This window comes from Rhinatrema bivittatum, chromosome 18 (genome assembly GCF_901001135.1).
Source record: "Rhinatrema bivittatum chromosome 18, aRhiBiv1.1, whole genome shotgun sequence".
Classification (NCBI taxonomy): domain Eukaryota; kingdom Metazoa; phylum Chordata; class Amphibia; order Gymnophiona; family Rhinatrematidae; genus Rhinatrema; species Rhinatrema bivittatum.
In genome coordinates this window covers 11,639,364-11,654,193 of record NC_042632.1, presented here as the reverse complement: position 1 = coordinate 11,654,193, position 14,830 = coordinate 11,639,364, and the positions used below count along the sequence as shown (strand labels likewise).

The window sequence follows — 14,830 nt, the reverse complement described above, 5'->3', positions numbered from 1 at the left end:
AACCCCTATGGTACTAGGTCTGTTGTATACTAGCACACCAATTATATCCCCAGACTGGATAACACTTTTTAATGTACAAATCCAAAAAGTCAATCCAAGAAAAAATGAGAAGTTACTACCGTACTTATCTGATAATTTCCTTTTCTCTAAAACAGTCAGATTAATCCAGAGATTACGATTTTATGACGACGTGCAGATATGCATGCGAATCCCATCTCGAGTGCATAAGGGGGGGGGATTTTAGTTAGGTACGTGCGGCGACACAATAGGCCTATTTCCCAGTTCCCTCCCAGTTCGCCCCAGTAAAGGAACGAACTTCTTAAACACCCTACCTAACTTGCCTCCCATTTACCCTACTAGCTCCGACCCCTAAAACTCTCCTGACTACTCCCCTTTTTTAAAAAAATTTAACTACTTACACGCTGTCCATAGCAGAAGCAAGTTGCGCAGTCGTGGGATCCTGGCGCTCGCTAGTGCGTGTAACTGACTTTATGGGTGCAGTCCCGCCCCGCCCAGATCCCACCCCTTTTTCACCAAACCGTGAGATATGCGCGTGGCTGTGGGCCTCTTAAAATCCACGCGGCCTGTGCGCATCCCAGTCACGTGTGTATCTCCCAGATTTGCCATGTGTAGGGCTTTTAAAATTCGCCCTTTAACGTGCAGTACCCGATCAAATGTCTTCAACCAGCTGATCATGCTAGGATGTTTCACTGCTGTTCTGAATTGTCTTGCATGGGAAAATCTAATTCGTGTTCACTAGATTACTGATATGTGCACGTAACCACCACTAGCCACACTCAGTGTGCTCAGTGTTTCACAATGGTGAATAAGTGGATTGGAGAATGCGAGAATTCCTGGTATGTAAAAGAGGAATAAAAATGTGACTTTTCAATAGAAAAGCTTTCTTGCTGTACCCAGAGCTTAAATGAAAACTTTGGTTACCTGCTGGAGTACATTTGGGTTCTGTTGCATGAAGTGCAGCAGCCTCTGTCCATCCTGTGAAAGTTCTCGGCGTCTCAGGGCTTTCTTCCCTTCTTTTGCAATATGTTTGAAGAGGTAGGTAAGGATGTAGTCTAAACAAGCACAGCAGCTGGAGGACACAATTGTATCTGTAGGAGGACAAAAATCCAAGAAAACAGTCTAAGTGAACCATGAAGAAATCTGCAACAGTCAGATCTGACTACTTCTTTTGCACTATGCCATGCTGTCCTGCAAAATGCAGGAAAGCCGTTTTTAGCTGCCTTCAAAGATTTTCCATACTTTCTGACTTAATCATTTAGGAGATCGCCGAGTCTGGTACTAGTTTAAACTACTAAAAGTGAAAATGTATCATGCACTGGAAATAAGGGCCTTTATTTTAAGTTTAAGCACAGTCCTCCAGTCTATAGGACACATTTGTCAGTTTAGTTGCAATAATCATTCACGAGAACCTTCAGTTTTAGCCAGATCTAATTTTAATCCTCAAAATTTTAATTTTTTTAATAAAAGTATTCCCAAATTCTAGCACTCACCTCTGCTTTATTTAACCTAATGATAAGAGATTTAATACTAAACATTATAGAGGGCAGTCTTCTATGAGAATGATATTCACATTTTTCAGCTGAAAATTCACTTACCCTAAACCTTAGGGGCCTGAATTTAGGGCTGCATTCATTTGCCTAGATTTAGGAGCCTAAGTTAGGTGCTTAGTGCTGAAAATCAGTGTTAAGTACCTAACCTTTTTCCCCGTTCTGCTACTGTAGCCAGCATTTTAGGGTCCTAAATGTAGGTGTCTAATGAAACCAGGAGCCTAAATGTAGGCACTCAGCCTTAGTAAATTTTCTAAAGGGGCAAGTTAGCGACCTAACTGGCAAAGTTAAGCTCCTAACCCCTGTGAAAACTGGTCTGTATGTGAGTAGGTGTGAGGTCTACAGGTATTTTCCCTGCAGATTTTGCTTGAGCGAACCCTGGAAAAAGAAGCTGCAGAGATTTGCATCTGCTTTTCAAAGGATATTGTCCCTGAAAAATGTGGCTAATTTGAAAAGGCAAAATTCCAGGTGTTCTTGCCTCCCTGACCTAACCCCGTTTCTGATCCAGTCTACGTCTCTTGGGTAAAAGTAGGCACATTGCTGATCCTTGGGCATACTTTTACTGCTTATAGGATGGGCAATTTCCAGATAGCTTATTTACCTAGTAAATGGCTTTTAAAAATTGTCCTCTAAGGATGCAATAATCAAAAGATTTTAGATGGCTAAATGTGTGTTTGCATTCTGTAAACATTTTACGTTTAAACTGTTTATTAGAAGTAAGAAAATACATTAAATGCTTGACATAACGTTGGTTTCTGATGCATGCCAAGCTAAACATGGAACATACTTAAGTATCACACAGTATTGGTAGTTTAAACATTCTGCAAACCCCTCCACCCTGACAGATTAAAATGTCCATCACAAATCTAATCTAACATGAAACCACTGACCAAATATAATAAACAATCACTGAAATAACATCAAGGCTTCTTGGGACCCTCTCAACCCTACCCAGCCCCCCTTCCCCTCCTTCCTAAGGAACTGTCCAAGAGGAAGAATAAGCAGCAAACCAACAGCCGCTACCGACATAACATGGAGCCCAAAAGTACTGCTGAAGGGCATGGATAATTAATCCTCACCCTAGGAGCATGCAAAGTTTTAGCCACATAAAGAAGTAGGTGGTTAGTTTGGGGGAGCCATTCTGTACTCTCGCGCACATATTTTGCAGGTGTTCTCATGTAGGTACCATATGCCTGGGTATTTTTGTGTGCCAGCCACATTTTTAAAAGAAAAGTCTATGAGGAGTTTCCCTTTAATTTAATACCGCATTTGTATTTTGCCTTTTTCAACAATTACTGAGACAAAATGGCTCACAACAAATACATTTGAAAAAACATATAGGGGTCCCTATTCAGTAAGGCGGCTAACTTGTCCCATATATTCAGCAGGATAAATGTCCTGCTGAATATGACCAACCTAAAGTTATCCGGCTACACGTTGCTGGAAAACAAAAACCTAACTGGTTATGTTTGAATGTAGCCGGTTAAGTTTTTGTTATCCGGCTCTGTGTGGCCGCATAACACACTAGTTAACCGGATATTTTATTTATTTATTTAACATTTTTATATACCGAGGTTCTAGAGACAGAATCTTTAAAAGATATCCAGCTAAGTAGCACTGTCATTACTCTATAAAAGCAAGGTTAAGATTAGATGGAGGACAGTTTCCCTCCCCCCCCCACCCCCACTGAAGTGCCGGGAGTGGGCAGAGGGCCCCTTGCTCTCGGCAGTGATAAATAAGGGATGGGGAGGGGGAATGGGAGGGGGAATGGCAGGGGAGCAGGCACCGGGATGGGAGGGGGAATGGCAGGGGAGCAGGCACCATGAATCTTTGTGGTGGGTGGGGAGAAGGTGGGGAGGCAGCTGAATGGGTACTTAATGATCAGGATCGGGGACCCAGCATACCATGCTGGGCACTTTCTGAAGATTTAATAAGCTTTGGGGAGAGGGAGGGTGGGGGTAGGATAGTATACCCTGGCAAGACATTAGCAGCAGCTTTTGGGGGGGGCGAGATTGGCCGCTGTGTAGCCCTACCTTTGTTTTATAGAGTAATGACAGCGATTCTTAGTCCAATATCTTTTAAAGATATCTAGTTAAATAGCGCGGTTATGCAGCCACACAAGGGTGATTAACTTTAGACCTCCTCAGAAGCAGCTGGATATCCCCGACATTTGGCTAGATTAGATGGATATCTCTGCTCCTCCCTGGAACGCCCCCAAAAAGCCCCTTTTTTATCCATCTAAATTAAATTTTATCCATCTAAATTATAGTAGTTATCCGGCTACTTATCCAGTTATAATTTAGATGGATAAGTGGCTGAATGTGTCACATTTGCTATTTAGATGGATAACTTTTATCCATTTAAATGGCTTTTGAATATGGACCTAAAAAAAAAATTGCTCCTTCTTCAGAAGTTCTCTTCCTGTCTATCACAAGCAAGCCAGATACCTTCCAGGCCCCTCCCTCCTCAATCATAAAAATTATTCACACCACATAATCCCTGTGGGTTTTCAAAACTGCCCTGGGAAGGATGGCTCCAAGTTCTTCCCAGTGCACTTCCTCACTGGAACCATCATGCCTTTTCCAGCACATTTTATAAAACAAAAAAGCACTTATGTTTTAGGTTTGTCTAGCTGTCTGTCTGTGATGCTGATGTCACCAGCAGCAATAAGCAGGTTAACAACAGGAAAACAGAAGCGCAGGTGGAGGCGCAGCTGGCGGCCAGGAAAGTGGGGGTGGCAGGGTTTCCAGGCCCCATTAGTTACAGAAGATGAGGAGCCAGCAGAAGCTAGAACGGTGGGGGTGGCGAGGTTCCAGGCCCATTAGTTACAGAAGATGAGGAGCCGGCAGAAGCTAGAACGGTGGGGGTGGCGAGGTTCTAAGACCCATTAGTTACAGAAGGGCTACCAAAATGATAAGGGGAATGGAACAACTCCCCTATGAGGAAAGACTAAAGAGGTTAGGACTTTTCAGCTTGGAGAAGAGATGACTGAGGGTGGATATGATAGAGATGTTTAAAATCATGAGAGGTCTAGAACGGGTAGATGTGAATCGGTTATTTTCTCTTTCGGATAGTAGAAAGACTAGGGGGCACTCCATGAAGTTAGCATGGGGCACATTTAAAACTAATCGGAGAAAGTTCTTTTTTACTCAACGCACAATTAAACTCTGGAATTTGTTGCCAGAGGATGTGGTTAGTGCAGTTAGTATAGCTGTGTTTAAAAAAGGATTTGATAAGTTCTTGGAGGAGAAGTCCATTACCTGCTATTAAGTTCACTTAGAGAATAGCCACTGCCATTAGCAATGGTTACATGGAATAGACTTAGTTTTTGGGTACTTGCCAGGTTCTTATGGCCTGGATTGGCCACTGTTGGAAACAGGATGTTGGGCTTGATGGACCCTTGGTCCGACCCAGTATGGCATTTTCTTATGTTCTTAAGATGAGGAGCCGGCAGAAGCTAGAACGGTGGGGGTGGCGAGGTTCCAGGCCCCATTAGTTACAGAAGATGAGGAGCCGACAGAAGCTAGAACAGTGGGGGTGGCGAGGTTCCAGGACCGTGCAAGCTGACAAAAAGGAGTTGCTGGTATCAAGCAGCAGAGCTCCTGGTGTTCCCCAAGCCTTGCTAGCTGACGAAGAGAAGCCATCGGTAGTGGAAGCAGCAAGGCTGGCTGGGGTTCCCAGGCTCCTCCAGCTGATAAAACAGGGTTTGCAGGTGGAACAATGGGGCTGGTGGGGGTTTGCACCTGGAACAATGGGGCTGGTGGGGGTTCTCTAGTCTTGTGAGCTGAAGAAGAGACTGAGCCATTACCATTCACATTTTACTTTACCCATCCTCCTACACATACTCCCCCAGCCACCTCAGAGCAACTCAAGACACACCTCATCTAAAACAAATGAAATATACATGTACATGTCATGGAGTCATAAAACGTACTCAAATTGCCATGCACTTCTAGATTTCTTTTAAATTCATTAACAAAATGTAAAGAAATATGGACCAGTTCATAGAAAGGATTTTTTCCCACAGGCATAAATTAGGACAAATCTTTTGAATATTACACATTACGAGGCTGATGCAATAAATGAACGTGGAAAGCAGGCACTCAGTGTCAAGCGCCCACTTTCCTAATGCACACCCAGGCCCCTCTCCTGGGTGTGTGATGCAATATGTAAATGAGGGGTCGCGCTGCCAAGGAGGCGATAGGGACAAATGCGTGCCCCTAGTGCCTCCTTGGCAGCAGGCACCCAGGAGAAGTAGCAGTCAGCGGGTTAGGAAAATGGAAGCTCGTTAATCGACCGTCTGTTTCCCTAACATGACTGCTGGCACTATTTATTTTTATTATTTTTAAACCTTTTGGTTCATTCCTGGGCAGGTGTTAATTTCTGACCCTAAAAAGGTGCAGGTCGGGCACATATTTTTTTTTTTAAATATTTGGTGGAGAATAACTAATAGCTTAAACAACATGCATTTGTAGCGCTATTAGTTCTGCAGGGTTTTGGATGCGTGTTTTGGACACGCTAATCCCCTTACAGCATAAGGGGCTGTGGATGCGCATTCAAATCGCACATCTAACCACACTATTTTGCATCAGCCCCTATATTTTTTGGGGTACATTTTCAACAGTGCACTTAAAAGGTACAATTTAAAAAGGAAATTTTTAACCACAAGGTATCTGCATATGTTGACATTAGATTTTTTTTTAATTTACATTGTACTGTTTTATTGTTTGGTATCCATTCTATTATTTTTGTTTAGGGATGGATATTTCTGGTTTTTTCCCCCCTCAAAATAAATATTCACTCCGATAGTTAGGGCCCCACTCCATATAAACAGAAATCAAGGAGTACTATTCAGAATTAAATTTCTCACTCTAGGGGCAAGAGTCTGAATATATTTCTCCGGTCACAAAAAATATCTGTCAATGTTTAAAGGTCACAATGGATCCTCTATTTGTGTGATGATATGTAAAATGTTGCACCATTGTCAAAACTCATCAGAATAGCCTTCTTGCCTAGCACAAATGTTGTTCTGATAAATCTCCCCTGTTCTGAAACAGAAAAGGAGGAAATGTTTCGAAAAGCATGGACACAGGAAACATTGGAAACACCTTTGATGGTTAACTGGTCACCTTAGTCAAAAAATACTGAGTCCATGAGCATGCCAATAAATATGAGTCAGGGTACGAATATCCACCTTGCATTTAAGACACATCTTGTAGTGAATATTCCTGCCTTGAATTCCTGGGCTTGGGATATGTAAGCTCATTGCAGAAATTTGTTCTGTAATTCCTGTATGTACATATTACTAAAAAGGTCTTGATAAGTTTAAAACAAAATCTCAAAATTTTCTTCGTAATTGCAAACCTGCCTTTGCGGGATCAACGATTTACAGTAGTTTCCAGACCCACCTCAGGCATAAATTTCTGCATGGCTTTGCATAATTTGGACATTGATACTTTATGTAGTTCAGTCCAAAAAAAGTCTTCCATATCTTCCAAAAAGGAAAATGTCAAGTCCTCTGAAGGCAAAGCTGCTATATAATGTATCAGTTGTATACATGAGAAGAAACTTGTATCATGTAGGCCATATTTATCTTTCAAGGCCAAAAAGGGAAACAGCTTTCCACCCTCATCCAGCACATGCTGCAAGTGTGCAATACCCCTTTGCTGCCCAGCTTTGAAAGTGTATAGAATGACTATCAGGAATAAAATCTAGGTTTCCCTGAATTGATGACAACTGTGAACATGGAGGAGAATTCTTAAAAAGCTTTATGAAATGCAACCAAACCCACTTAATTGATGAGATTAGAATACATTTAGACCAACCCTTTGGTAATTTCTCATACGGCACGTGCAAAACGTATTTCAAATCAAAAGGTGCAGTTATTGTTTTTTTCCCCTTCTATATTTATAAAAGTGGTTTTGTCATATAACCAATCATGCAAGCTTCTCAGCAAGCTAGCAAAACTGTAATTCTCTAGGTCGGTAATTGCTAGATCTCCTTGATCCCAATCTTTTTTCAAGCTTACTAAGGGGAAGCATAGGTTCTGCCCCTGGCAGATAAACTTTAAAATCAAAGAGTCTAATATCTTTAAATCTTTCTCAGTAGATGGACTGGCAAGTTTTGTAGGACATAAATCCATCTAAGAAAGATCACCATTTTAAAAAAAAAGTTAATTCAACCAATTAGGGATAATAACAACCTTCGTCAAGCATGAGATTTTATCCTAGTGTGATTTATTAGCTGAGAGATATTAAGACCACAAAATTCTCCAGGGTTATTCAAGATTTCCAGTCCCAGATATCTAGAAGTACCATTTGCCCATTTCAGGAGGGAATTCACCTCCCCAGCATTCCTTAACTGAAATTGGAAAAGCTAAGGCTTCGGACTTGTCTATATTTAATTTAAATCCAGAGAACTTTTCAAATTTGTTCAAATAAAAGTAGCAAAGCTTCAAGGGATGTTGCTAGTACAGTGAGTAACACCAAAATGTCATCAGTAAAAGCTGCATATTTAAATATTAGCACCCAACTATAGTCTTATTATATCCCTGTCCTCTTGGATGGCACAGATTAAAGTATCTGGAGATAAAAACAATGGGGTTGGAGGCAACCCTGTCTAGTTCCCTTCTCAATGAGGAAAACCTCTGATTGGGCATCACTGGCCAAAATGTAAGCCTTCAGATCTTTATATAAATTTCACAGACTTTTGAAAGAGACCCGTCAATCCAATGATATCCAAAACTGTGAACAAACTGTTCCACTCTATCCTATTGAATGCCTTTTCAGCGTCAAAACTGACTGCTAGAAAAAGCAGATTCTGTTTCCTACACAGTCATGGCCATCATTAATAGGCGGACGTTCATCAAAGCATACCTGCCACAGACAAAGCCCATCTGTCCAGGTATTAGAATGATAGGCAGCATAAATGCCAGCCTATCCACCCAAATCTTGGCAAATAATTTCTGATCAAAATTAAAGAGGAAAATAGGGCAATAGGACGCTGGCAAAGATGCATCCTTACCCTGTTTTATGTAAGACAGTGATCTGTGCCATATTAACTCCTTTTGGCTACAGTCCCCTATCTAACAGGCTGATACAGTAAAATGTGCGGGAGAACCAGCGCTCCGAGGCGAGCGCCCGCTCTCCCGACGCGCACCCAGGCTACTCTCCTGGGCGCGTGATTTTGTATTCAAATGAGGGCCCGCGGTAATAAGGCGGCGCTAGGGACACTAGCGCATCCCTAGCGCCTCCTTATTGGCAGAAGCAGGCGGCTGTCAGCGAGTTTGACAGCCGATGCTTAATTTTACCGGCGTCGGTTGTCGAACCCGCTGACAGCCACGGGTTTGGAAAACGGACTGGCAAAATTGAGCTTCCGTCTTCCAACCCGCGAGCTGATTTTTTTTTTTTTTTACGATTTTTATTATTTTTGGGACCTCCGACTTAATATCACTATGATATTAAGTCGGAGGGTGTACAGAAAAGCAGTTTTTTCTGCTTTTCTGTACACTTTCCTGGTGCCGGCCGAAATTAACTCCTGCCTTTGGGCAGGCATTAATTTCTGAGAGTAAAATGTGCGGCTTGGCTGCACATTTTACTTTCTGTATGGCACGGGAATAACTAATAGGAACATCAACATGCATGTGCATGTTGCGGGCGCTATTAGTTTTTGGGGGGTTGGACACGCGTTTTCCTCGTGCTATTACCCCTTACTGTGAAGCAGGTCCTCCAGAGACTCCAGAAACACCACCTCTACGCTAAACTGGAGAAGTGCATCTTCATACAGCAGAAACTTCCCTTTTTAGGGTATATTTCCCACCAAGGTATGGATCCAGCCAAAGTGAAGGCCATTACAGAACTTAAGACACTACAATGCTTTTTAGGCTTCGCCAACTATTACAGGAAATTCATTCCCAACTACTCGTTGGCAGCCACACTTACTGCTCTAACAAAAAAAAGCCTCAAATACAAAAAAACTGGACCATGGCCACCACACAAGCTTTCAAATTACTCAAGGAGAAATTCACCCAGGGCTCTTGCCTCCACCACCCGGATCCCACTAAGCCTTTCATCTTAAGAGTGAGATGCGTCCATCCTTGGGGGTAGATGCCATCCTCCTGCAGCATAAGCATCATTAAAGCTGTATAAGGGGTAATAACAGCGCGTCGAAAATGCGCGTCCAGACGGGGGCTAATGGTGCACTTGGCTGAGCGCACCGTTCTGTATTGGCCTGAAAGCTTGTTATGTGAGGCTAAGTGGCTTTGGTAAATAATACAACAGAATTTTATAAAATTCGCAACAAAATCCATCTGGACTTGGAGCTTTTAACAATTTTCCTAATATCCATCCTAACCTCATCCTCACTGATTCAACCATTCAGATGGGCTTCTGTAAACTTTGGAAGGTGAGTCTTATTTTAAAAAATCCATATAGTTATCTATATCATCCCCACCCACCCCCGGATGTATATAGATCCTTGTAAAATACCTGTAAGGTTTTAACTATGTCCCTTTTAGAGTTAACTAGTATACCATTCTTCATTTTGAGTATGATAATAAACCTTGACTAGCACAGACAGTGAATATCTGAATGAGGATGGGGTTTTTACAAAAGATACTATTATGACTAGACATTTCCCATTCTACTTATGGGACAGTTTTACTAGAACAGCTTGGAAGCACATGGTGCTATTTTTAGGACCATTCTTTTTTTTTTTTTTTAAAGCGTTAAAAGCAATTCTCTATGTACATGGACAAGGGCTTATCCTGTCATACTCCTATTAATTGTCACTTGCATGAACAGATAACACTGGAAATATATATTTTTTTATTAAAGAAATGTCATGAGAGACAAAGGAAGCAAGGGAATACTGATATGATTGGCAGCTTGCAGGACACCCCTTGAAATGCCGTATTCACCCACCCCCCTCCCTGTGCTGCCATGCAGAACTCACGGTCGAGATGCCACCTCTCACGAAGGCCAATCCATGTGGTAGGAAATGCTGCCAGCCGCCGCTCCCCGTGTCCATCCCTAGATGCATGCACATCCGATAAGCACTCTCTTAAAGGGCTTGCAGTAGGAAAGGGGCTGCGGTGCCCACTGATAACATCACTGGCCTTAGCCCCTATAAGGGCCTTTCACTCAATCTTCCCTTGCCTTAGCAGCAGGTCCCCTGGTGTCATATGTTCCAGTACGTGTTGCTTCGTGTGTGCTTGCCTTATCCTTGTACCTTGCCTTGTTTGCACCTTGCCCTGCCTGTTTCTTTATTGTTGTCTGTGTCTTGCCCCCATCTTCTCTGTATCATTGTTAGGAGTTAGCAATCTGTTGGGAGTATCAATCAGATAGAAGTTTAAACAAGAGGCACACATCTCGCATGTGCCACAAGGTGAAGTTCCTGAATGTTGCTCCTGAATGGTATCGGTTTTCTGAGATGGTACTACTGCTCTGATTATTCTATCGCGTAAATTCAGATGTCTTGAAAACGCCACCCGGGGGACTGTTTGTAACTTCTGGTGAAGTGCTACAACTTCCCAGTGTTTGTGAATAATATTCACTATTTCCTGAGCTTTGTTACTGTATTGTAAAACACACACAGTATCACCGAAAGGATTAAATGAAATCATCAATTGGTACTCTCTGATTTGAATGTCTGACGTCAATTTGACATCACAAGGTGAGATCGAGTCTGACGCCATTTTGAGAGTTCATTTATAAATTTGGGTAAAAGAAACAGGTAAAAGTGTTGGGGGCGGCATGAAGACAAGGAAGTCATAAAAGGATTTTCGGGAGTAATGATAAGATTGCTTAAGAAGACCCCCTGATGCAGAAGTTACTCAAAACATGGCCATGTTGGGGTGATGTATAGACCGTGACATAAGCTAAGTAACCTTTATTGTTCTAACTCCTGAATAAACAATTTTGTCTGTATGAATCTCTTCAGCTAAAAGGACCCCTGCGGACCTAACATGACTTTTTAAGGAAAAGTTTGAAAAAATGAAATAAAAATATTTTTTGACTCCGAGTGAGCACTATATTTAAATTATAATAAAGGTGGACCAAATGGTCTAGGCAGCTTGTTCGGACTGACAAGTTGTGGTCATAAAGGTCCTACAAATTACCTAAAAAACTGAGTAAGTCTTCTACTGAGGACATTTTTGTGATTTATTCAGAACCTGATGGTAACACTCACACAATGTCTCATAGAAGCCCAGGAGCTGGAATGTATAGGCCCTCGAGGAGAGAGTACCTGGTTCCAGGGAAAGCTCTGAGAGAGCGATGGTAACCTCACTGATGTAATTGGCAGTGATGACTTCCAGACAGAGAGAATACGGAGCAAGTCTGGGAACGAGGGCCCTCAAGGAGCGAGTACCCTTGGTAAGTCCGAAGAGGCAGAGTAGCTTAGGTAGAGTAATCCAACCCTTGCTAACTCGATCTGTTAGCAAATTCTAAGACCTTATATATCCGTTGCGGGTGACGTCATCTCAGGGGGACGCCCCTGAGGTTCGCGCCATCGCCGGTACTTCAGTCGGGGCTGCACCGCGCACGTGCCCCTAGGCCTCCAGGAAACATTGCGGGTTGCAGCGTCTAGCCGGTCCGGGGGATGCCGGAGGACTAAGGCAGAAGGACGCCGCGGCAGCCAATCTTCCTGCGGGCGAAGAAGGAGGCGCCAAAGAGGTAAGGAGGGCGGAGAGAGGGCGTCGTGAACCGACGGACACAACAGTCATGTTGCCTAGCTCTGTTTGCCAGGTCTGTCTTGTTCCTTGGCTTAACTTCCTGGTATTGATTTTACTTGGATTCGGACCTCCCTTGATTGATGCTCGGACCTGACCCTTTATCTTGGAACCGACCTTACTCTGTCTGCTGTTTGCCTCAATCCCTGGCCTGTTCTTTGTTTCCACTGTCTGCTGCCTGCCTTGACCCTTGGTCTGTTCTCAGTTTCCACTGTCTGCCACCTGTCCCGATCTACACCTGGATTTGGATTTTTGCTCTTGGACTGCCTGAGGGACAAACCTAAGACCTGCTTGCCGCCAGAACCCAAAGGCTCAACCTGCGGGACAGGTGGCTGGCATAGGTGAAGCTCCAGCTGGTCCTGCCACAGGGCTTCTCCACAGCCTGGCAGTGTGGGCCTAGTGGGCTCGCTCGCTATGTAGTGCCAACCACACCCCAGCACTAGGGGTCCACATGCCGGTGAGCATTAGATTGCTGAGGCCTGAAGCAATCTTAGCTTGCTCCAGGCCACCCCGAGCTTGGCATAATGAATCTAGCAACAACAGGGTATCCTTGATCAGGTTACGGGGCTCCTAGAGAGAGAGAGAATAGCCATTCCTTTGGATGCTCTGGTGGCAGCCTAGGCCCTGCCTGCGATGGTTCAACCTAGACCGGTGTCTCTGCCCAAGACAGGTCTGCAGCTTCCACCTCTGCCACATTACCACGGGGAGCCAAAAGAATGCTTCAGCTTCATAAATCAGTGCCACATGCACTTTGAGCTATAGCTGGCTTTATTCTCCACAGACCAGACCAAGGTCACTTACATGCTTTCCTTGCTTGGTGGCGTAGCTCTCGCTTGGGCCTTGCCGTGGTGAAAGCAGAATGACCTGAACTCTGAGAGAAGCAGAGTTCTCTCTGCTTCTCTCAGAGTTCCTTTGTCAGTTCTAGCTGGTATTTGAGGAACCAGGTTGGGTCTCTTCCATGGCAGCAGAAATTCTCAGAATACGTCAAGGGTTGCATACAGTCAGGGAGTATGTGATCCAATTTCACACCCTTATTTCGGAGTTGCAAAGGAGGGGAGGACAGCTTCACTGCCATATTCTGGCAAGGTCTTTACAGCAGAATCAAGGATGAGCTCACTGGCTGGGAGATTCCCACTACCCTGGATGCCCTTATTTCATTAGCCAACCATATTGACCTATCCAGGAATGGGCCCAAGAGTCCAAGATGATCCGACGCCTGGCTATGTTGCCACCCCGCTTCCAGAATCCTCCTGCACAACCACCTGCTCCTGACCTGAAACCTGCAGAAGAGCCCATGCAGCTGGGCCAGGCTTTCCCTGGAGGAGAAACTCTGATAGAGGCAACAGGGCCTGTGTACTGCGCTGGGCGAGGGCACATGGTTTCACAGTACCCAGAGAAATCGAGATACTCTTGTGCCTAGGGTTGATTGAGGAATTAACCCTAGGTCGCACCCTGTCCTCTCCACAATAACTTGTCCCTGTCTCCATATTCATGGAACCCTGGCAGGCCTCTACGGAAAACTTGCTTGACTTGGAACTGGGGGGGGGGGGGAACTTCATCGATGAGGCTCTGGTCCAACAGTATGGGAGCCCTACCCTTCTGAAGCAGCCAGAGACCATTGCCTTAGTCTATGGGGATTTGCTCCCAGGCCGCCTCACCAAAGTGACCGTACCGTTCACTTTTTAGACTGGAGTTCTCCATAAAGAAATCATATCCCTGCATGTGATATCTCATGCTGTGAACCCTATCATCCTGGGCCTACCCTGGCTACAACTGCATCAATCAGGGGTCCACTGGGACTCCTTGGACTTGGCTCGTTGGGGTCCCACCTGCCATACCAACTGCCTATCACATAGCCACTACCAGTATTGATGGTGGCTACTACGTCTGGGCTTCCACCGCAGTAGGTGAGCTATGCAAACATTTTCTCTAAGAAGTAGGCCAAACTCCTCCTCTGCACCAAATGCTCGATTATGCCATTCATCTTCTCTCTGACAGAGTGCCACTCAGAGGTTGGGTCTACCTGTTATCTGTTACAGAGATGGAAGCTATGAGCAAGTATATTAAAGAAAATCTGGACAAAGGATTTATCTGCCCATCTTCCTTGCCTGCTGGGGCAGGCGGCTTGTTTGTCAGCAAGAACGGCTCACTACGTCCCTGTAATGATAACGGGGGCCTCAATGCCATCACTAGGAAAAATCATTACTCATTTTTCTTAATTAGACTCTTCGACCATCTGCAGGGTGCCCAAGTGTTCATCAAGTTGGATCTTTGAGGAGCATATAAATTAATCAGGATTCGTCAAGATGATGAGTGTAAGACCGTCTTTAATTCCCTGACAGTCATATGAATACTTGGTGATGCCCTTCGGATTGTGCAAAGCTTCTGCAGTTTTTCAGTTCAGAATGACCGAGATCTTCCGAGATTTGCTTTACTCTCTTGTTGTAGTCTACCTGGATGACATCTTGATCTTCTCTAAAACCCTATGTGAGCATCGGGGCCATGTGAAGCAGGTCCTCCAGAGACTCCAGGA

General features: G+C 44.1%; 1 protein-coding gene across 3 annotated transcripts in view; it reads right to left on the bottom strand.

Moving 5' to 3' along the window:
• The window catches only part of RANBP17 (RAN binding protein 17), a 1,033,051-nt gene that overhangs the window by 143,936 nt on the left and 874,285 nt on the right, over nucleotides 1-14,830 (bottom strand). For all 3 annotated transcript variants that reach the window (XM_029583607.1, XM_029583608.1, XM_029583606.1), the window contains one exon: nucleotides 943-1,109. In XM_029583607.1, coding sequence (XP_029439467.1) covers nucleotides 943-1,109 — 167 coding nt within the window. The remainder of the gene's footprint in view (nucleotides 1-942; nucleotides 1,110-14,830) is intronic.